Source organism: Elgaria multicarinata, chromosome 13 (genome assembly GCF_023053635.1).
Source record: "Elgaria multicarinata webbii isolate HBS135686 ecotype San Diego chromosome 13, rElgMul1.1.pri, whole genome shotgun sequence".
NCBI classification, from domain to species: domain Eukaryota; kingdom Metazoa; phylum Chordata; class Lepidosauria; order Squamata; family Anguidae; genus Elgaria; species Elgaria multicarinata.
The window spans coordinates 25473330-25496464 of NC_086183.1; the positions used below are offsets into that span (position 1 = coordinate 25473330).

General features: G+C 46.6%; 1 protein-coding gene across 1 annotated transcript; it reads left to right on the forward strand.

Moving 5' to 3' along the window:
- The first annotated feature begins 1510 nt into the window (after positions 1-1510).
- On the forward strand, positions 1511-23135 carry PPP2R1A (protein phosphatase 2 scaffold subunit Aalpha). Its single transcript, XM_063139922.1, has 15 exons — positions 1511-1633; positions 7809-7899; positions 9587-9687; positions 10893-11125; positions 11261-11408; positions 11533-11688; positions 12237-12351; positions 13250-13320; positions 13822-13956; positions 14886-15059; positions 16012-16072; positions 18699-18853; positions 19886-20028; positions 20710-20801; positions 22775-23135. The coding sequence occupies exons 1-15, from the start codon at positions 1556-1558 to the stop codon at positions 22789-22791; spliced, it is 1770 nt and encodes a 589-aa protein (XP_062995992.1). The 5' UTR covers positions 1511-1555; the 3' UTR covers positions 22792-23135.

Consider the following 23135-nt stretch of genomic DNA (forward strand, 5'->3'; position numbering starts at 1 on the left):
CCAATAGCCGAAGCTCTCTGGGCGGTTCACAAAAATTGTTAGCATCTGCATGCAGGATTCCATACAGAGTGCCTCCTCTTTTGAACTCTCTGTTTTAGCAATCCCATCTTGCCAGTTCACTGCTGACACTGTAGGTTAGTTGACCTGGACACAAACATCATCATTAACCTTTTATTTTCTCAATATTTTAACATTTTACCATCTTTAGTCTTTTAAATCTGCATTTTAAAATCTTTATTGCAGCTCGGTTTTCTCCTTGGTTTTGACCTGGTTGTACTTCTATATTGTGTTTTTTATATGTGATTCAAGTTTTATACTTTCTGGTTTTAATTTTGTGAGCTTTAACTATTGGGTGGTATAGAAATGCAATAAATAAACTCTCTCTATGGTATTTTTATGCTATTCCTCAGCCAAAAAAAAGGGGGGCTCTCAGACCAGCTTACAAATAATTAGCCAAAGAAGACAGCAGGCTTACAATCTAAAAAGACACGACACACATGGGAAAATGAACAGGGAGGGTGGAGGAATTGGTGATGTGGTCTTTCAGCAGGGCTGGCGGAATGGCGTCTCATCTCTCCCAGCTAAGTCGTGTTTTGTTGACCACGTTGGATTTAAAACGAGAAAAATGGGCTATCAATCTTTGAAAGTAAACTAATGGACAATTGCATTGCACCGTGAGCCTTAACCTGCTGTAAATCCCACTGGAGGGAAAAATGTGCCGAACTGGATTACATGCCAGCAAATCTATGCATGTAATAATGCGATTTACTTCCCAGTAAAGATGCACAGATTCCATTATAGTACATAATAAGACTTGATAAACATAGTGCCCAAACTACTATTTGGCACGATATCCCTTTGCAGATGTTCAATTTTCAGAAATAAAATGCATTGTTATCTTGTTCTCCTGCAGTGTGACATCACAGGTTCGGTACAATTGCGTCACGGTATGTGGTGACGTCACCTGCGAACACCGTAACCTCATTACGAAGAGTAAGCCACAGTTCGTACAACACTCAACCCGACCCCTCAGTTTTTTCCTTGCTCCGCCTCTTCGGGCGAAACAAAAAAGCGTTTTCACCCTGTGAATGGACACTATCAATGTCTCTCAAAATGAATAGCCAATCGCTTTTCCAATTGCGGAGGCAAGCTAGCCAATAGTGTGCCAGGGAAGGAGCAACGTTTAGATGGAATTTTGCGAGCCGAGCGCCTCAAATTTACAGAGAATTTATCTAGCCAATTATGTATTGAAGGAGGCGGGAATAGAGACCATCCAACCAATAAACAGGATGGAGTTAATATCCCTAATTCCCTATGAGTTTTGGGGGAAGGTCAAATTCTGAAATTCTAGTCCAATGAAAAGCAAGAAAAGGAATGACTGATAGAAATAACTATCAATAGAAGCACAGAAGAGGTGGTGTTTGTGCGGAAGAAGCCAATGAGATTTAGGAGTAAGTTAAGGTGACATGTTAAGCAGCCAATGGCGTCTATACCGCCCCTGCAAGGCGTCCGCGTGAACCCCGCGCACCCCTCAGAGCCGAAGCCGGGAGCTAAGATGGCGGCCGCCGACGGAGATGACTCGCTTTATCCTATTGCTGTGCTGATCGATGAACTGCGAAACGAGGACGTTCAGGTACGACCCGGGCCTGCGGGCGCCTAGCTGGGACTGAGGGGAAGAGGTCAGGGCGGTTAAGAGGGCTTTCGAAGCCAAAGTCCCGGCACAGTAACCAATCACCGGCTGCCTTTCATCTGAAAAACCCGGATGAGAGCTATCAGAAGCGGAGCCGGATTGGCTGTAAGGAGGGTGAAGGCTAACGAGAAGGAGGGTGTTGGCTAATGAAAGGGCCCGTATTATCCATGTCCCCCTACTCCCATCGGTTGCATGGAGAGCCAGTATTGTGTAGCGGTTAGAGTGTTGGACTGGGAGTCGGGAGATCCGAGTTCTAGCCCCCACTCGGCCATGGAAACCCACTGGGTGACTTTGGGCCAGCCACAGACTCTCAGCCCAGCCCACCTCACAGGGTTGTTGTTGTGAGGATAAACTGGAGAGGAGGAAGGCGGGATATAAATTAAATAAATTTGATAAGCCTATTTATGGAATGGGGAAAGGAGGCTGCTGATTGGGTCAGGCCTCGCCCATTCATTACACAGAGGCTGCCTGCCCAATCGGGGAAGGATCCTTGGCAGCTGGGGGGGGGGGGAGAGTGAGTCTAGGGCTTCTGGCCTTGATCCCATGGCTTTTCCTGCCATGAACCCAAGCGCCACTCCAATGGGATTTATATGAGGATGGGATGGATTTCCTCCTCCCATGGAGGGGGGGAGTCCATCAGGAGATCTGCTTTAGGGTGCTGTCAATAGGATGCTATGTTGGACACGACCTTGATACGAGGGGTGGGGAGGATATAGAATCATAGAATAGCAGAGTTGGAAGGGGCCTACAAGACCATCGAGTCCAACCCCCTGCTCAATGCAGGAATCCACCCTAAAGCATCCCTGACAGATGCTTGTCCAGCTGCCTCTTGAAGGCCTCTAGTGTGGGAGAGCCCACCACCTCCCTAGGTAACTGATTCCATATGATTTCTTCCTTCGCCTCTCTCCCACCCCCCACCCTCGTCTGTGAATGCTCAGCTCTTAGTCTGTGGTTAATGCCGGCATGGTGTCCTCTGTACCACTTATGTACATAGTAACGTATAGGAAACTGTCTGACCATGAGAGGACGGAGCAGGGCCTTCCCACCAACCTAAACAGTCTCCTTAATTTCTTTTTATTTTCTCCCTCTTCCCTCCCCATCCACTTTTCCTTGTGTGTCTTGTCTTTTTTAGAATGTGAGCTTGAGAGTAGGGACTGTCTACTTTATTGATAAATTGTAAGCCACTCCGAGAGCCTTTTGGCTGAGGTGCGGGATAAAAAATACTCTAAATAAATAAATGAATGAATTACCCTGAGCCAGACCCTTGGTCCATTTACCCCTCGACACTGACTGGCAGTGGCTCTCCAGGGTTCCAGGCAGGAATTTTTCCAGCCCTGCCTGGGACCTTCTTCTTGCAAAGCATGTGTTCTTATCACACTGAGCTACAGCTCTTTCTCCACCTAATGTTGTCATAGGAAGAGCCAACTGTGCCAGGTTACCTTTTCAAGAAAATGTTTTGTTTTTAGGGTAGTATCCAATGTTTGTCCCACTTAAGAGTAGATTCATTGAAATGAATGGGACTTAATTAGGGTGACCATATGAAAAGGAGGACAGGGCTCCTGTATAACAGTTGCATAGAAAAGGGAATTTCAGCAGGTGTCATTTGTATATATGGAGAACCTGGTGAAATTCCCTCTTCATCACAACAGTTAAACAGGAGCTTTACTAGAGTGACCAGACTTAAAAGAGGGCAGGGCACCTGCAGCTATAACTGTTGTGATGAAGAGGAAATTTCACCAGGTCCCCCATATATACAAATGACACCTGCTGAAACTTCCTTTTTAATACAACTGTTAAAGACACAGGAGCCCTGTTCTACTTTTCATATGGTCACCCTAACTTAATTTAACCATGACTAACAAGTCCCATTCATTTCAGTGGGTCTGCTCTAAGTAGTACTAACATTGGATGCTACCCCTTAGAGGTTTTTTTAAAAAGGAATGTTGCTTCAGGTTTGGAATAGTTGAGTTGTGGAAACGGAAGACTTGCAAGTAGTTAGCAAGCTGACGTTATTACAATCCCTTAAGTGTTCCGTTTAGACGAAGCCGGTGTAAATATTTGTTGCTTTTATGCTGAAGTACACAGGACCACATAGACACACTTTAGTGTTGCAGGACTAGTTTCATGTTTCAGTCCCAAATGGCTCCAGCACTGGAATTGACTGGGGTTGACAGAAGTGTCGGCCAGGATGCATTCTTCACTGGCTGCTCATATTTGGGTTTTGTATATAAAAAAAATCCAGAAATGTACATGATACTTCCTAGAATAGCATATTTATTTATTTATTACATCTTTATACCACCCAATAGCCGAAGCTCTCTGTCCTTATGAGCTTACAAACAAAATTTCAGCAAGTGTAACTGTGGGGGAATGGAGAAAAGATGCAAAATAAAAAATAAAAAATGCTGCTGTTATAGAGTGTTTTTTGATGGAGTGAACAGATTTTAGCGGTGTCAGTTATAGATTTCAGTGTTTTTAAAATTCACTGAATTACTGACCTTGTGAAATTGTAATCAGGCATAAGTGTGTGTGGCTACATACACCTGTCTTTTTCTCCAATGCTGCTCCCTTCTTTTTCTAGTCACCTCCACTGTTCAATTTAAATCATGCTGACTTGTGGCAGAGTTGTACCACTTGGTTTATGGAATAGTAACACACCATGTTACATACATTGAGGGGACTACATTAATAATGATATTTGTAGCAAGTGCATGTGTGTCTTCAGCAGCATGTATAGCTTGAGACAGGCACTACCAAACCCTTTCCTAAATGGAGAGGTGATTGCTGCTGGTGAAAGAGCACAGACCCTCTTCTGACAGATGTTACAAATTGCCCAGCAATGAAAAGGCAGATTTACTGAAGCCCATCTCAGCCATTGGGATTTATTTATTTGTAAAAGTAGGATTTCCATCCCACCTTTACAGTGTTGATTCTCTCAGGGTAGCTAGCAACATTTAAAACAATTGACAACAATACGGTCATAGCGATTAAAACAACAGAGCAGTACAGACAAATTCACAGCAACAGAGTATAACAAAACATTGCCACGACTTTAAAATGCTTGGGATGTGAATTGATGCCTGGTGAACCTCCCAAGGGAAGGGCATCTGAAAGGGAGCATGCCATACCTGATAGGGCCTTCTTGCCAGAAGCCACATGCTGAATTTCTGAAGGTTTTGTGGATGGGGTGGATCAGGAGAAGCCTCTGAAGATGACCTTAACATTCAGGAAGGTTTGTTGTGTGGGGGGAAAGGCATTCCTTCATGACCCCTAGTTGGTTCCATCAGTGTAGAAGTTTAGAAGGTAAGCACCAGTGGAAGCAGCCAGTGCAATTGTATTAAAATCAGTGAGATGTTCTCATCAGTTGGTCCAGTTAGCATCTTAGTAGCTGCATTTTTCAGAAACTAGCCCAATAGTCTTCACAAAGTCCTATGTACATCACATCGCTATAGACTAAGAGTGAGAAATCTGATGTTGATGGACTGTTGCTCTCATCATTCCTCACCTTTGGCTCTGCAAGCTGGGGATGAAGGTAGTCGCAGGCCAGCAGCATCTGGAGGGTCACAAGTTGCCCACTCGTACTGTAGACTAGCCGGAAGATTACCAAAACATGACCGATTACGCCCCAGAAGAGTTGCATTTGGCACACCAGCCTTATCTGCCGGAATGTGCTGTATGCCATGGATGCTAGCTGAACCTCAGTGTTAAAGCTGGATCAATCAGCACTCCCACTTTGCGAACCTAATCCTTTAGGGGAGTGCAATTCCATCCAGAATAGGGTAAACACCACCATTTCCCCCGGAAAATGAATCTTCCATGAGTGGTACGTTAATATTGTCAGGATTAAGCTTCAGTTTATATAAAGTTTTGCTTTCTCACTGACCGGAATGCCTTTCTACGCTAGTGTGCTCTGATCATCAATTGGAGAGGCCCATGTTGCAGTTGTATCACTGCATGAACCTCAGCCAAGAGCCATGTCTCACTAATCCTACCAAGTCAAAAGCCTGCCCTGCCCCATTGAGGATATATTTGGGTGGGGAAGAGCTCTGGACTGGCTCAGCAAGTCAGGCCAGTGTCACAGTACGTGCACCTGCTGTTGGATGAAGCACTGTTATGGAGTGGTTGCAGAGGCAGGGAGACCCTCCTAGGCACATTTTCTGGTCATTATGGGTGATGACCTCCCATGGTAGAACTTCAAAGCTGTACAAAGCTTCTTGAAGAATTGGAAGGAAGACCATTGGAACAGGCTTATGATTTTCCACTTCTCCTCTCAACTAAGGCATCTAAAACCAACTCCTTGCACAAAACTTATAAATGGGCAAATATTTGGTTCTCTCTCTCCCCCCCCCCTCATTTTGCCACAAATGACTGACCCTGCAGATAGGGAAGTATTACAACAAATTGTAACATCACCTTTTTTAGGGAATTATTCGCAAAGTTGATATAATATGTCAATTTTCTGTTTCCTTTGTCATTGAGAATGTTATGGGCATCAAAAATGTGATAGGCCTCTGAGTGTAGCCTCCCATTTGTTTCTCTTCCTCCAAATTGTGCTATTTCAGAGCTGAGGAAGGCCTTGCTTTCCATGGGCCTTTTCTCTTCACGTTATGCATGTTTTCTGGCTGTGTACCACTTGAACTTGCTATGGCAAGCTTGCCCACGCTTAATCATGATCGTATGGGGCCTAATGAGCGTCTTCTAAAGAAATAGTAACTTTTTGGATTGCTGTTTTTCCGTCTGACATCTCTTCTGTCATTGTGCTGCTTTATAGAGAAGGCAGAGGCAGGCAAAAACTGTCCATGTAGCTCCACTGCTTGAATTTGGAAGACAGGATTGTGACCTGTCAGGAGACCTTTTCCTTGTAATGTACAATTGCTGTAGTCCACCTTGGGTGTGTTTGATAAATCACATGACTTGTAAGTCTACAAAAGGGTGGAAGGCGCTGGATCATTTGAGTGGATCAGCTTTCATATGTTAGTTGTAGTTGTGATAAACTTGGGTACATTAATTGTGCCTCTGTGTGGGCTCTATATTAGCAGTGCTTGTGCTTCAGCCGAGAGAAGGTTTTGTTCTGGAGTGGAGCGCATGTAAGAGTTCGTAGTGAGAGTCATGGGGGGGGGGGGTTTGGTGGAAATCAGCTCAAACATTTTTCATGTTTGTACAGTCCAATCTGATGTGGATTTAAGTAACTTTCACTGTGCTAAATTGGGCTTGCTTCCACGTAACTGCACCCAGTTGGAGCACTAAACATCAGTGCTGCATTTTTAGGTACCAGAATGATTTCTAGCTTAGCTGAAAGAAGATGGTGAGCAGAGTTCTGGGTAAGCAATCCTCAGTTCCCTAGGGAGGTTGTGGGCTCTCCCACACTAGAGGCCTTCAAGAGGCAGCTGGGCAAGCATCTGTCAGGGATGCTTTAGGGTGGATTCCTGCATTGAGCAGGGGGCTGGACTCGATGGCCTTGTAGGCCCCTTCCAACTGTGCTATTCTATGATTCTATGAAGGAGCAGCCCATGTACAACACTAGGGAAGGCCCCCGACCTGGTCTTTGGGACCGTAGCTTTTGTGTGTGCATTTCTGACAGCGATGCTCAGGAGACTGGGTGCAGTCCCGGGCCTAGAAGGACTTGTGTTTCCAACCAGTGTTATCCAGATAGAGTCCCTGAAGGCTGGTTTGAACTGTCAACATTTGTATACAGATACTTCACTACGTGCAGAGAGAATGAGGGCAATAGATACAGAGATGTGGCAGCTCTTTCTGGAGCAAATTTGCTCTTTCTGGCATCTGCGATTAGGGTTGGTTTCAGTTACCTGTATATACAGCCTAGTTTGCACTGGCTTTCCTCCACGTGGTGACATTTGTGTGCAAGATCACATGTATGAAATTGGCAGTGAACCAGGACTGAGTGTTTCAGCATGTCTCACTTACCTGCACGTACAAAAGGGGTTGTGCTGTCTCATACTTGGTGAGTTCTGAAGACGAGTACAGAAGTGAAGACTTACATGATTAGTGTGATAACGGTCTCCACCACTCCGGCTCATGCAGAATCGAGCCGCTAAAGGACCTTTGATAGTCTCACCTCACTGAATCTGTTCCCTGAATGTCTCTTTTCTCTACGCAGCTTCGTCTGAACAGCATCAAGAAGCTCTCCACCATTGCACTGGCCCTGGGCGTTGAGAGGACGCGCAGCGAGCTCTTGCCTTTTCTCACAGGTAATGAAAAGCCTGGGATCTCTTGTCATTGTCCTATCTTAGAATAGGGAACTGAGTCTAGAAGCTGAAATGCTTGGGTGTTCGAATGACAGATCGGGCACTACCCCAAATCTCTGCGTCAAAGGCTTTTTAGTAGTTTCCTTTTGAGAACGGCGGTATTCATGCTCTGCGACAGTGCTAAACCTATTCTGTATGATGTGCTGATTGACAGAGCCTTGCCAAAAGAAAAAAGCATAAGACTTTCAGCTGGACCAGCTGCTCATTGCGCTTAGTTAGCTCAAGGTTCTTTTGATTGCTCATTTTCTAAATACCTTTGAACACAAGAAGGGCACTGCTGGATCAGACCAAGGCCCATCTAGTCCAGCATTCTGTTCACATAGTGGTGAACCAGCTGCCTGTGCAACAGCACCCTCCCACCCGTGTTCCCCAGCAACTGGTGTACATAGGCATACTGCCTCTCATACTGGAAGTAGCCTATAGCCATTAGGATTAGTAGCCATTGATTAGGGTGACCATATGAAAAGGAGGACAGGGCTCCTGTATCTTTAACAGTAATGTAGGAAAGGGAATTTCAGCAGGTGTCAATTGAAGTGGGTGAAATTCCCTCTTCATCACAACAGTTAAAGCTACACTAGCTATAGTAGAGTGCCCAGATACAAAAGAGGGCAGGGCTTCTGCAGCTTTAACTGTTGTGAAGAAGAGGGAATTTCACCCACTTCAATTGACACCTGCTGAAATTCCCTTTCCTACATTGCTGTTAAAGATACAGGAGCCGTGTCCTCCTTTTCATAGGGTCACCCTACCATTGATAGCCTTCTCCACCATGAATTTGTCATTCTTAAAACATTGGAAGCTTTAGGAGTAGATCGTATCTGATGAAATTGTGCAAAACTACAAAGACTTGTGGCACCAAAAAGATCAACAAATCTATCATGGCATAAGCTTTTGCGGGCTAGAGCCTACATTAGATGGAATAGTCTCGCACAGGAAAGCTTATCCCAGGCATCCCCAGCCTGGTGTCCTCTGGATGTTTTGGACTACAATTTCCATCATCCCTGCCCCGTCTTGTTTTGTTTAAAAAAGTATCACACTTGCTGATTTCTTAATGGAATCCTGTGCTTGCAACACTAGAAAGGGAACTTATTTTGGCCTGAAGGCCAAGTTGGCTCCAGGCAAGCATGTGGCCACAGCTTGCTTGTCCCCTGTATACATGTTCACACACTCATATATGTGCACAATAATTCGCACACACACAATTCCCTCCTCCCCTGGCACACACTCGTTCCACTTGGGCAGTGATATCTGGACAATGGAGGGTGACGTCAGCTCTCTTTTCTCTGCTGCTCAAATTACCTCTCTGGACAGGGAAGGGGAGCTTCCCATTTCTCTCTGCACAGAGATAGAAGTATGGTCTGGGTTGTGGAGGACTGTCTCCCTTCCTCCATTGCCCGGGTTGTGCCTCTCCTTTTACCCCCAACATGCACAGAGATGGAGCAAGGCAGGACTTCAGGGAGGAGAAGGGTCCTCCACCAGGAATTCAACAGTCCGATGCAGCAGCTTCGCTTGCTGGAGGTTCCCCTCCCCTGCCCTAGATTGGTACCGCATATCAGCTTACCGTCCTGATTCCATGCTCCATGGCCATGCAAGTTTTAGTCTTTGCTTGCTTCAATTGCTGCTTCTCCTACAGACACTATTTACGATGAAGACGAGGTGCTTCTCGCTTTGGCGGAACAGCTGGGGACCTTTACAGCTCTTGTCGGGGGTCCCGAATATGTTCACTGCTTACTGGTAAGTTACGATGCTATTTCAGCAGATTACTGGGGAAGAACATGATTGAACGCATTGGGAGATCTGAGAGCACTTCTGTCCCTTCCAAATGCTAACGGGGAGCAGTGGGGGAGCATCGTTGAGCCCTCACCAATCACCAAACTGCCCTGAAGTGAGTCTTGTCTCCTGGGGTAGCTTGTTGTTGTTTTTTCTGAATCATACTGCCAAATGGTGAAGAGAATGTTTGGTGCAAGGCAAGTATGAATCTGGCAAAATACCATGATCCCTCCCTTTAAAGCCATGAGATGAGTTTAGATCTCCTCCTTCCTGGTACGTTCCCCTCTCTGCCCATTCTACTGTCCAGATGCACTTTGTATTCTAAATTCCTTCCTCTGGCCTTCTCCTCTTCCTCTTTCTGTAGTATTAGGCCTTCTTCAAAGGGCTGTAAAAATACATATATCACACACGGATGAGACAACACACAAATAAGAAGATTCTTGACAATTAAAAGAGCACATTGCAAGCAAGGCTTGTACACATATTTAGACCATATGAAACAGTTGCCTTACTTCATAGGCAGCACGTGGAAAGCAAGGCCTGTGCAAACATTTATCAGATTGTCTTGCGTTGTAAACACTGGCGACTTGAAAGAACGTGCTTGAGGCTGTTTTTTATACAGAGAGAGACAAAGGGTTTTTTTTCTTAGAGTTGCTTACAGATGTTGCCGTGCCAGGCCAGGGTAAAGAGAATGTTTACCGCACATCAGATGAGATGGGGTGGTAAAATGGTAATCAGTAACTACCCTTTGTCTGCAGCTGATGTGCAACTTAATGGCACATGCGGTGCGTTTCTGGACTGCTTTGATTACTTCCAAACAGCAGCTGCGCTGACCTGGTCTTTGGACATCTTGCCCGGTTGACCGATGTGTACTGTGCCCATCACGTCCTTTGCTTCCTATAGATCTTCCCTCATCTTTCCATTTACCTTATTCCAAACAGAAGGCTGTGTTTTCAGTAATCAACATGGCAATAAGGACATGTTTAAATAGAAAACTCTTCTTCTTCCTCATATCTTACACCGAACAAAGGGGGTGATTTATCTGTCAAGTTTTAATTTTAGGGTTTCCCCTCTTCCGTTTCAGTGATTATTTATTGTTGCGGGTAACGGTAACTTTTCTGATTGAGGCGCACTGCATGTGTAATGTTTCCTCCCTCGTTCTGCTGCAGCCCCCCCTCGAGAGCCTTGCTACAGTGGAGGAGACAGTGGTGCGGGACAAGGCAGTGGAGTCCCTGCGGGCCATCTCCCACGAGCACTCTCCGTCTGACCTTGAGGCCCACTTCGTGCCCCTGGTGAAGCGCCTGGCAGGAGGTGACTGGTTCACCTCCCGCACCTCCGCTTGCGGCCTCTTCAGTGTCTGCTACCCCCGAGTCTCCAGTTCGGTCAAAGCTGAGCTCCGACAGTAAGTGAGATGCTTTGCAATAAAGGCTGGGGCCTGTTGGTTTAAGTGGCCGATGACAAAAGAGGAGGGATGCTGATCGGATGGTCCTGCATTTCCCCGCTAGCAAGTGTTTGTTTTTCCCTCCCTTTTCTGCAGATATTTCCGAAACTTGTGCTCAGATGATACTCCGATGGTGAGGCGAGCAGCAGCCTCCAAGCTGGGTGAATTTGCCAAGGTCTTGGAGCTGGAGCATGTCAAGAGTGAGATCATCCCCATGTTCTCTAACCTGGCCTCTGATGAGCAGGTCTGTGGGACGGCACGCTCAGTTCTGGGTGGGAATGGAAGCTTAGCTGAAGCGGTGGACTGTACAGATGAATGGCCCTCCGCAAAGAAAGTCTTCTGTAACCCCTTTTGTATGTTTCATACAGGACTCTGTGCGCTTGTTGGCTGTGGAGGCCTGTGTCAATATTGCTCAGCTCCTGCCCCAAGAGGACCTGGAGTCCTTGGTGATGCCGACGCTACGGCAAGCAGCAGAGGACAAATCTTGGCGGGTCCGCTATATGGTGGCTGACAAGTTCACAGAGGTTAGTACAAATCCTTGTGCATTTTGGCAACTTATACTGACGGAGAGACCTGTGTGGGACTCACTTTTGGCTCACTTTAAAATGAAATAAAGATCAGATCCTAAGTTTAGATTGAATAATCTCCAAGGCAACTTATAACACCTTAAAACGATACAAAAAAACCCTACCCGGCACCCTTGTTTCTTTGTCTGATGGCAATTTTCTTCCTCCTTACATCTGTAGTCCCAGGGCATCAGGTGGTTGGATTATTTATGTATTTATTACATTTGTATACCGCCCAATAGCCAAAGCTCCCTGGGCGGTTCAATTGTTTCTGACACGGAATGGGGTAGAGCCATTGGGAACCTCTTAAGAACATAAGAAGAGTCCTGCTGAATCAGACCAAGGGTCATCTAGTGCAGCAGTCTGTTCACACAGTGGCCAACCAGCACATGGTGCAACCGCATCCCCCTACACCCATGTTCCCCAGCAACTGATGTATATAGGCTTACTGCCTTTGCTACTGGATACTCTTCATGATCAAGTCTGGTGCCTTTTCTGTCCCCTAGCTCCAGAAAGCTGTTGGGCCAGAAATCACAAAGACTGACTTGGTCCCAGCCTTCCAGAACCTCATGAAAGACTGTGAAGCTGAAGTACGGGCTGCCGCCTCCCACAAGGTCAAAGGTCAGTTGCGGCCACTTGGCTTGGAATCCCGCCCTATTGGCCACATAGCAAATAGGTTATGGTTGGAACTCTGTGTGAATGATCTTGAACAGGAATGGAGTCTGGAGGGGAGAAGTAGGTGTGGTGATCACCTGTGCCTTCTAAAAGTTATGGAATGAATGGGGGTTCTGATGCTGTCCGTGGAGACCCTGCCCTGTCCAGAATCTCATTGACTTGAAATCCAATAATTAGCTGCTCACGTTCTGTGCCTAAATATAAACATTCTGCTCCAAAAAAAAGTAAATTGAGCATTCAAATAATACAAATCAGATTATACCTTTTGTACCACATGCCTGCTTACTTCTCAACCGGCTTTGTGATACCTTGAAACCATGGGGAGGGTCAGTACAAGTAATTGAAATATGAACGTTTAGATTAGGTAAAATGGTTAAAGGCCTGGAGGGGAAGTTGGGGGCATGATAGGTTCATGATCCGTATACCGAATGCTGGAGCCATTCGAAAATGCTTACCTTCTTTTCAAGCCTATTTCCAGCCAATGAGACCTAGAAACCTGCTTGAAAGGCACCTGAAATTCAGTAAAAGACATCTTTCTTCTTACGTTGCCTGATTTGGTGTGGCTGTAGTGCAGCTTCTACACACAGATCAGGAGAAGAAGTGGAACGTTAAAAGGGTTTCATTCTGCAGAAGCTAAGCGATACAAAATTGTCTGGATTCAGCTGTAGGGAGGCTTCTAGAATGGAGGTCAGGAATAGCTTGATGCATTGTAGTGGGTTAGCATAGTAAGTCTGATAGCGGGGTGAAGAAATGACTTCCTGTCTAGTCTTTGCTGGCCAGATAGAGTGCAGTTCCACCATTGATCTCCATCTGTGCAATAACTGTTTTTATTTCTCCCTCGTAGAGTTCTGTGAGAACCTTTCTGCTGATTGCCGTGAAAATGTCATTATGACTCAGATCTTGCCCTGCATCAAGGTATGTGCCAGGAGGCCGCCATCTTTAGCGGGCCTTGAGCCTGTCTTAAGCGTCATGTCATACTCTTCGATTGGCCCAGTGAGGAGCAAGATTGCAGGAGGAGTGAAGGGCTGAAGAAATCACGGAGACAAGGTTCTCTTTCGAGAAGCAGAACGGATAGTAGCATGAGACGTCTTACTTCTGCTTTTGAGCAAGACCTTGGTTGTTCCTGTGATTGCAAAAACATGTACAGAACTTGGTTGGTTTCCTGGCTGTGTGTGTGAGAGAGAGAGAGGTGTGGGGGGGAATGGGGGGCAGGGAGAGAGAACGTATTTTAACTATTTGTGGTTAGACACAGATGCATTGTGTTAACGAGGCGCACCTTCTCTCTCAGTTGCTTATTTCACAGAGGATCAGGGAACAAGGTGGATATGCTTAGCAGTGAGGGATGAATGGGTGCTATGTAAACGTTTCTTTCCAGCTTGTCATATTTGTTTGAAAACACTCCCTTTTGCCATCCAGGAACTGGTATCGGATGCCAATCAGCATGTAAAATCTGCTCTGGCGTCTGTGATCATGGGATTATCTCCCATTTTGGGCAAGGACAACACGATTGAGCACCTTCTGCCTCTCTTCTTGGCTCAGCTCAAAGATGAGGTGAGTGGTTCCCCCCCCCACCCCCCTTCCTTCGGACCGCTTAAAGGTCTTCCTTGTTAACTGTTCGGGGGTGATATAAGATGGAGCGTTTGCCTGCCCTGATCCCGTAATTGGCGGTGTTGCATGGCTGGTTACTTCTCTCACCACTGAAGTTGTTTAATGAGATGCTGGGGGAACAGTGTTGTAGAATTAGCTGTGGCACAGCTGCGCGTAGAAAGAGCTCTACACCTTGCAAATGTAAACTAATTTGAATTGTGTGGCTTCCCCCAGGGGAGCCGAGCTGTAGTGTGAGAACAGGAGAAGGACCGTAGGCAAGTGGTAGAGCATGTGTTTTGCGTGTATACGGTTAAATCCCTGGCACCTCCAGTTAAATGATCTTAAATGGCAGGATGGGGAAAATCCTTGGGAAGTCCACTATACTGAGCTACATGGACCAACAGTTAAGGACGTGAGAAGAGCCCTGCTGGGTCAGACCAAAGGTCCATCTGTACCAGCATTAAGTTCACACTGTGGCCAACCAGCTCCCTGTGGGAAACCCACAAGTAGGACATTAGTGTAGCGGTGCCCTCCCACTTGTGTTCCCAGCAACGGCTGTACATAGGCACACTGCTTCTGATACTGGAGGAAGCACATAGCCATCAGGACCTGTAGCTGTTGATAGTTTCCTATATAGTGCCATCGCTACGCCGCTTACTTTATTGTTTAGGAGTTTATGGCCAAGCTAAGCCAATTTACATTACAGTTGTTGCCTTTAAAAGCAGCCTCGCTAGATCTAAAGCCTGCAGGCCTAGTTGAGAGGTGATGGTAGGATATGGATAGATTCTAGCAGCCCTTCCTCTCGACTAGCTCTTTGAGAGGGAGCAGGTTTTCGGGGTTGCAGGTGAGGAGGGGGACACTCTTCTAATCTCAACTGCTCCCCTTTTCTGCAGTGCCCCGAAGTCCGGCTCAACATCATCTCCAACCTGGACTGTGTGAACGAGGTGATCGGCATCCGGCAACTGTCCCAGTCCCTGCTGCCGGCCATTGTGGAGTTGGCAGAGGATGCCAAGTGGCGGGTGCGGCTGGCCATCATTGAGTACATGCCCCTTTTGGCTGGGCAATTGGTAAGTGCTCTCTTGCCCTTTGGGAAATGCACTTGGTGTGCTGGGAGAACATGGCGAGCTGAACATTCATGGGCCAGCTGGACCTGGCTTGCAGCAGGAGTGCGTTAAAGCTGTGTGAAAACACCTGGCTTGTGTTCCTTTCAGCTTGTACTGGGCCTGGATATGGTGGTTATTGCCAGTGGGCTAGAGAATACTGGCTGTTCAGGCAAGGTCTTGGGGTTTTCCGCACCGTTTGTACTGGTTCACCCTACCTGCTATTTGAGCAACATCCATTTCTCCATTTCTTCTGGCCGGTGAGATCACATTACGCCAGTCCTTTTACAGCTTCATTGGCTGCCAGTCCAGGTCCGGGCCCGATTCAAAGTGCTGGTATTGACATTTAAAGCCCTAAACGGTTTGGGGCCAGGTTATCTGAAGGAACGCCTCCTCCCATATGTACCGGCCCGGACCTAAAGATCATCTACAGGGGCCCTTCTCCGTGAGCCCCTGCCAAAGGAAATGAGGCAGGTGGCTACTAGGAGGAGGACTTTCTCCGCTGTGGCACCCCGGTTGTGGAATGAGCTCCCCAGAGAGGTCCGCCTGGCGCCTACACTGTACTCCTTTCGTCGCCAGCTGAAGACCTTTTTATTCTCTCAGTATTTTAACACTTAATTTTAACTTAAATTTAAATTTTACTGTTTTAACTCTGTATTTTAATCTTATATCAATTTTGCGGCGTGGTTTTTATCCTGGTTGTGCTTTTCATATTGTATTTTGTATTTGTGCTTTTAACCTGTTGGTTGTTTTATTGTGGTTTTAATTTTTGTGAACCGCCCAGAGAGCTTCGGCTATTGGGCGGTATAAAAATGTAATAAATAAATAAATATTTTTTTCCTCCTGGCTGTGGGAATCCTATAACTAGCAGTCTTGCAAGTTAATTTGGACTCATTTGGATTATTTTCCCCATCTTCAGGGGGTGGAATTCTTTGACGAGAAGCTGAATTCCCTATGCATGGCGTGGCTGGTGGATCACGGTAAGGCTCTCAGTTGAAGCAAATAGGTTCTTCGCAATTCCCCTCTTGCTCGCTTTTCTTCTTTAATGTTTGCTGTATTTGTATCTGTCATGTCTAAATAATCCAAACGTGGTCCGTCAAAGTAAAGAAAGGATCTCTAATCTGGACTGGTTGCATTCCCTCTAAATCAGCCTTCCTCAACCTGGGGCGCTCCAGATGTGTTGGACTGCAACTCCCAGAATGCCCCAGCCAGCTGGCTGGGGCATTCTGGGAGTTGTAGTCCAACACATCTGGAGCCCCCCAGGTTGAGGAAGGCTGCTCTAAATGATCAGGTCCTTAGCTTGGGGGTGGTCATTGATTCAGTATCGCTATCAGTGGCATAAAGTGACTTCTGTGGTTCAGAGCATCTTTTACCACTTTTGGCTGATAACCCAAATGTGATCCTATGTAGACAGAGAGAGTCTTGCTTTAGTTATACATGTTTTGTAACCTCCCGTTTGGCTGGCTGCGGTTCGTTGCGTGTGGGGCTGCCTTTGAAAACAGTCTGGGAATGTCAGTCCAAAATAAGGCTGCAAGACTGTTAACTGGGACTGAGCGATTTGATCATATTACACCAGTGCTTTGTCAGCCGCACTGGCTTCTAGTCACTGCTCCATCAGAGGGAGAGGAAGAAACAGGCAGGCACCCCTCCATCACAGCTGGATACAGCCTCAGCTGAGAGCCCCTTCCCTCCCACTATTTATCACTGCTGAGGTCATCAGAGGGAGAGGAAGCAGCAGCCTTTTCACTGTGCCTACGACCTGCTGAACTTTGCAACTAAGACTCTAGTGCCTGAATTTGCTTTTTTCCTTCTCCTTTCCAATGCCCTTTCCTTTAGTGTCATGTCTTTTAGATTGTAACCTTGTAGGCAAGGACTCTCTTTTAAGAAATATCTTTGTAAGCCACTTTGGGAGCCTTTTGGGCTAAAGGGTGGGTATATATATATAATTCTGGGCCTAATTCAGAGTCCTGGTTCTGAGCTACAAAGCCTTAAATATCTTAGGACTGTGTCACCTGAGGGATTGCCTTCCACACGTACTAACCCAGACCCTGAGATTAGTTTCACTGGCCCTTCTTGGATGTCCCCACCAACTGTGGTGCGGTGAACGGCTACTGGAGAAAGTGTCTTTTGGACCCCAGCTGTGGAATGCTGTCCCTAGGAAAGTTTGTCTGTCTGTATTCTAGTCTTTTGCACACCAGGCGAAGACCTTTAAAAACACCATTCCCAGCCCTTCTGTATTCTTAATTTTTACATTGTATAATCTGTTTAATTGATTTCTTGGTTATACTTTATTGTGTGTGTGTTGTTGATGTTGTTATTTCTTGTAATCCACCCAGAAACTTGGTTTTGGTGCAGTGCACAAACATTGTTAATAAATAATAAACGAAATACAATTCTGCACAGGAATAGAAGGGCATTCATGTTAATTAAAGGCCTAATCTTGTGCAATTACGCCATTACCTGTAGGAAACGGGCCATACCTCGGTGAGAGAGCGCATGCTAAAGTAGTTCTCTGGATTTTGGCCCAAGTTTTCAAAATATCAAGTGCTTTTATATCTAACTACTAGTAATCTATAGCATTGAAAGTATACTTCAGAACTAATGGGATCTATTGTGTAAACTCCTCTTTCCAGCAGAGTGAATTGACTCATGGAAGCTTTTAGTGCAGGAATAAAAGATGTTAGGTTGCATTTTTGTGTTTCATGAGAGAATTCTTTTCCAGCCATAAAAGCAATTAAATTCAGGTTTAATGGCAGTATTTTTTGTATCATGATGTTTAAGTATAATAGTTTCCATGGTTTTTTTCTGCATTATTCAACAAGGGATGCTCACAGACTGATTTTTCTAGTAATCTTACATTTTTCCGTACTACCACAATTTACATATTTTGTGCCTTTTTGAGGATGTTGAAAAGTGTCAGGACTAGAAGTCTCTTAAACAGAAGCTTCTACTTTTTTAGTCTAAAAAACAAAACGAAGCAAAAACTTCCTTCAGTTATTCCCCAAAGCAAAAATAGGTTGAAAAATGAATTTTTGCCTCTCAGTTTCCTCTTCACCCAATGAAATTGTCTAACAGTTATCAGTTCTTAGAATCATAGAATCATATAATAGCAGAGTTGGAAGGGGCCTACAAGGCCATCGAGTCCAACCCCCTGCTCAATGCAGGAATCCACCCTAAAGCATCCCCGACAGATGCTTGTCCAGCTGCCTCTTGTTTTAATTGAGTCATCTTCCGAAATATAAAAAGTTTCAACCCAGACATTCATTGCCAGCTTTAAATGTTTCCATGAGAGGGTCACACTCCCCATCCACCCCGTCTCTCTCCTAACTTGGGTCCTCATGCATGGGGGATCAAAGCTGTTTCTATGTCAAAAACCATTGTGAACCCTGATATCGTTCTAAGCCTTTACTGGCAGTAAGAGATTTAGACTAAAATATGCTTGTATTTTTGGTGTTTTGGTCCTGCCCCCCCCCCATTAGAATGCATCTTCTCTCGAATTTAATTTGGCTTTTGAGCTAAAGGAGATTTAAATATCCCTGGCATAGACCATGCTTAACTTTAAACTATATCGTTGGGTCACGCTGCTCCTCTCCTTCTTGTGCCCAGTCTACGCCATCCGAGAGGCAGCTACCAGCAACCTCAAGAAGCTTGTGGAGAAGTTTGGCAAGGACTGGGCCCACGCCACCATCATCCCCAAGGTGCTGGCTATGTCCAATGACCCCAACTACTTGCATCGCATGACCACGCTCTTCTGCATCAACGTGAGTCGGGTCGGGGGTGGGAGAGGGGAAGGAAGCTTGGATGAATTCAGTGAAAAGGGACGAAGCTGTTCCCCACTATGCAAAAATGGACAGTTCTGCATTTAAGAAAGAACAACTTCTTGCTACTGGAGTGAATGAAACACATTTTTTCCCCTTTTTAAACTTAAAACATTTTATTAGCAGCTGGGCAGGTGGGGGATGTTACAAGGCCTGATTTGGACGTAATGTTAAGAACCTATGAGGAGCTGTGCTGGGTCAAACCCAAGGGTCCATCTAGTCCAGAACTCTGATCACACAGTGTCCAAACAGCAGTCGACAAGGGATCCACAAGCAGGACATGGTACATAATGCAGAACGTCCAATTTCTCGTGCTGCAAGAAGGAATGGCTAAACAAACCACGGACCTTTCAGTCCGAGGGTTGTTTATTGTTACAGGCGAAGTGGGAAATTATAAGACAGTGCTTCTCTAGAACTCCAGCTTATGTTATCCAAACTCCCCCACCCACCCCCCAAAAAAGGTTCAAAAATGCATCCGTGTGATGTCCCTGCATTCTAATCCTGACAAAAACTTTTTCAGGTTGTAGAATTCTTCCCCCCCCCCCCCCCCCGAAATATGTCTTGGATTGCCTGGATACAGAATCTCATTTTTAGCACCCTGTGTATAAGAATTGTTCTGTAGTGGAATAATCTTCCTGGGGGAAGTTTGATTGGTGATTGTTTTCGGTATTAGATATCCTGTTCTGAGGGCAGGAGAATCAACAGCCTAGCCTGGTGGCTCCCATTCTCAATGGTCCCTTCGGGATGCCTGCGAGAATTTTTAATGCTGCTCTTTATGTTAACGTGTCACGAACTCCTTGAGGCCCTTTACTCAATTAGTAGGAGACCCTGCCGCTTTCTGACGGATTGAGCATCATTTCAGCTCATCAGCAAGCCTAGCTTTAGAAGGAACAGCAGAGGCGTAGCGCAAAGGCGTCTAAGGTCCAGGTTGCACAGGGCTCTTGATCCAGCGCCACGATCCCCTTTCCTCGTTAGGTGCTGTCGGAGGTGTGTGGCCAGGAGATCACCACCAAGCACATGCTTCCCACGGTGTTGCGGATGGCAGGAGATGCGGTAGCAAACGTCCGCTTCAACGTGGCCAAGTCCCTTCAGAAAATCGGACCAATCTTGGACAACAGGTACTGGGAATTGCTGGGCTGAGCCCTCTATGGTCGGGTGGGGAATCACTGAGGTCAAATCCCGTTCTGGCCCTCCGAGGTTCCTTGGACAGCCATAGCCTTTTCTCCCAACCTCCAGTCATGTAGTGGCTTAGAATCATAGAATCATAGAATAGCAGAGTTGGAAGGGGCCTACAAGGCCATCGAGTCCAACCCCCTGCTCAATGCAGGAATCCATCCTAAAGCATCCCTGACAAATGGTTGTCCAGCTGCCTCTTGAAGGCCTCTAGCCTCCCTAGGTATAGAAACTGCTTTTATGCAGTTTTTTCTCCTCCGTTCTGAAAGATTGGAACATCACTCCTAAAGCGGAGGAGTCCCTGGCAGTAAAAGCTTTCAGCTACGAGGTGCTGGTGTTTTTGGCCCCACCCATTTTGCGTTCCCCCCCCCTTCATGCTCCTTCGTTTTCAACTCCGCTCAACATTAGCATGTGACCCCCGCGAGTGTTTCTGAAATCGAATTGGCCCCTTGGGTGGGAAGAGCTTCCCCACTCCCGTTCTGTAGCAACAGCCCTGCTCTGCTCACGGTTGGAGGATGGATTTCAAGAGGGTGGGGGAAGAAGGCAGGGAAAGCGCTCAGAGATCTTCCGGAGATCCTTAGATCCCGCCTTCCGCTGCTCATCCACTGCCACTCTTGCCCCCACAGCACCCTTCAAAATGAGGTGAAGCCAGTGCTGGAGAAACTAACGCAGGACCCCGATGTGGATGTCAAATACTTCGCCCAGGAAGCGCTGACTGGTGAGTTGGGAGCGTCACTTCTTCCGCACTGGGGATAGCTCTGTCCTGTGCTTTCTGCTCTGCATCTGACTGGGAAAGCTGCAGTGGAGGGTAGAAGTACTTCAGAGCAAAGGCCGCCTCTCCTTTTAGTTGCAGTTTCTGGGGTGCCACCTCTGTCCCTGACTTTGGGTGGGTGCAGATCAGTGAGTTTTCTGTTAGTTGAATACATCCAGCAAAGGGGCTTGTGGAGGAAGGAGAGACAAGAAAGCCCAGGCCTTGGGATGTGCTTGTTTTAGCTCCGTTGGATCTGGTTAATGGCCCATCTAGAACAGCACCCTCTTTCCTACAGGGTCATGGGGGCAAAAGCACCCTCCCGCTCATGTTCCCCAGCAGCTGGCATAAAGAGGCGTACTGCCTCTGATCCTGGAGGTAGTACATCGCCATCATGACTATTAGGAGCTACTACTAGCCTCTTCCTCCATGAATTCCCCTAATCCCCTTCAAAGACATCTAAGGCCATAGCTAGACCTAAGGTTTATCCCTGGATCGTCCAGGAGTCAAACCTGTTCATCTAGGTTACACACAGGGTATCCAGTGCTCAGGCAGGGGTGAACCCTGGATGATCCCAGGATAAACCTTCGGTCTAGCTGTGGCCTAAGTTAATGCTTGTCACCACATCATACGGTAGCAAATTCTATAGTTTTAACAATGTTGTGGAAAAACCTACTTCCTCTTGTCTGTCCAGAATCTCCCACTATTCAGCATTATTAGATGATCCCAGCCTCTCGTATTAAACAAGAGGGGCAAAAACATCTCTCCACACCGTGCATAATATAATGAACCTCTGTCATGTTCTCCCTTACTTGTCTAAAAGATCTTTTCCTTGTTGGGCAGTTGCTCCAATCTCTCGATGGTTTTGGTCGCCATTTCCTGGAACCCTATTAGTTAGGGCCAGTCGGCACAGTACATGTCGATCAGTCAGTCACTCTGGACTTACTGACTGTAGGCTAGTTCATAGAATCATAGAATAGCAGAGTTGGAAGGGGCCTACAAGGCCATCTAGTCCAACCCCCTGCTCAATGCAGGAATCCACCTTAAAGCATCCCTGACAGATGCTTGTCCAGCTGCCTCTTGAAGGCCTCTAGTGTGGGAGAGCCCACAGCCTCCATAGGTAACTGATTCTATTGTCGTACTGCTCTAACAGTCAGGAAGTTTTTCCTGATGTCCAGCTGGAATCTGGCTTCCTTTAACTTGAGCCCGTTATTCCGTGTCCTGCACTCTGGGAGGATCGAGAAGAGATCCTGGCCCTCCTCTGTGTGACAACCTTTTAAGTATTTGAAGAGTGCCATCATGTCTCCCCTCAATCTTCTCTTCTCCAGGCTAAACATGCCTCGTTCTTTCAGTCTCTCTTCATAGGGCTTTGTTTCCAGACCCCTGGTTGCCCTCCTCTGAACAGTTGCATGAACCGTCTCTTTCGAAGATGGTTCCAGATGAGGTGGCACAAAACGTTGTGGTCTGAAAGGCCTCTGAGGGTTCACTCACATACTGCAGTCATAAGAACCTAAGAAGCGCCATGCTGGATCAGACCGAGGGTCCATCTCGTCCAGCACTCTGTTCACACAGTGGCCAACCAGCCTTCGGGCTGGGAACAGCAAAACAGGACATGGTGCAACAGCGCCCTCCCACCCATGTTCCCCAGCAACTGGTGCACACAGGCTTACTGTCATCAACCAATGAGCCTGTGGGGGTGGACCTGCCCTCGTCCCTGCTCCTTTTGGCAGTACAATCTCTTGACTCTGGGATCGGAGCCTCCCTGGTTTTTAAGACAGCCCTAACAATACATGTTCATGATACACAAAGTGTTGTGCTGGGATCGTTTGTGCGGGGGGAGAAACCCAGTCTTGTAGTGAAAGCTGGTTGTGAAAGTGATGGTAGATGACATTTATGAAAGTCGCTTTTAGAATTTAACCCGTTCTCCCTGTCTCTTCATACAGTGTTGGCGCTGGCTTGAACCCTAGGACCTGGCTCTGTTGTCTCTTCAACTTGGATGCTATTGGACCGATCCTTCTCTCCCCCGTCCTTTTCCCTGCATGTGACCAGCCCACCCGCCCCCATCAGATCCACGTGGTGGTATCAGCCAGTGGCTGATCCTAACCCCCTCTGGAGGTCATCTCCTATTCTTCGCTCCGTGTTTTCAGACCTTCTTGGGCAGCTGTGATATTCCCTCCCTTTCTCATCGTAGACAGGTTCTATTTTTGTTTCGTTCCGTCGCCAGGGGGCAGCACATGGCTTGCAAGAGAGGCAGAACAGCCCCTTAATACCCACACTTGGCATGATTAATGTGAGCTCTTTGGG

What these genes read in the sequence shown, in the direction of transcription:
- PPP2R1A (XM_063139922.1), top strand. Translation starts at nt 1,556, where the DNA reads ATGGCGGCCGCCGACGGAGATGACTCGCTTTATCCTATTGCTGTGCTG. An exon ending in GTCAAAGCTGAGCTCCGACA is followed by an intron (nt 11,126 to 11,260) that starts GTAAGTGAGATG and finishes CCTTTTCTGCAG; the next exon opens with ATATTTCCGAAACTTGTGCT. An exon ending in GGCGTGGCTGGTGGATCACG is followed by an intron (nt 16,073 to 18,698) that starts GTAAGGCTCTCA and finishes TCTTGTGCCCAG; the next exon opens with TCTACGCCATCCGAGAGGCA.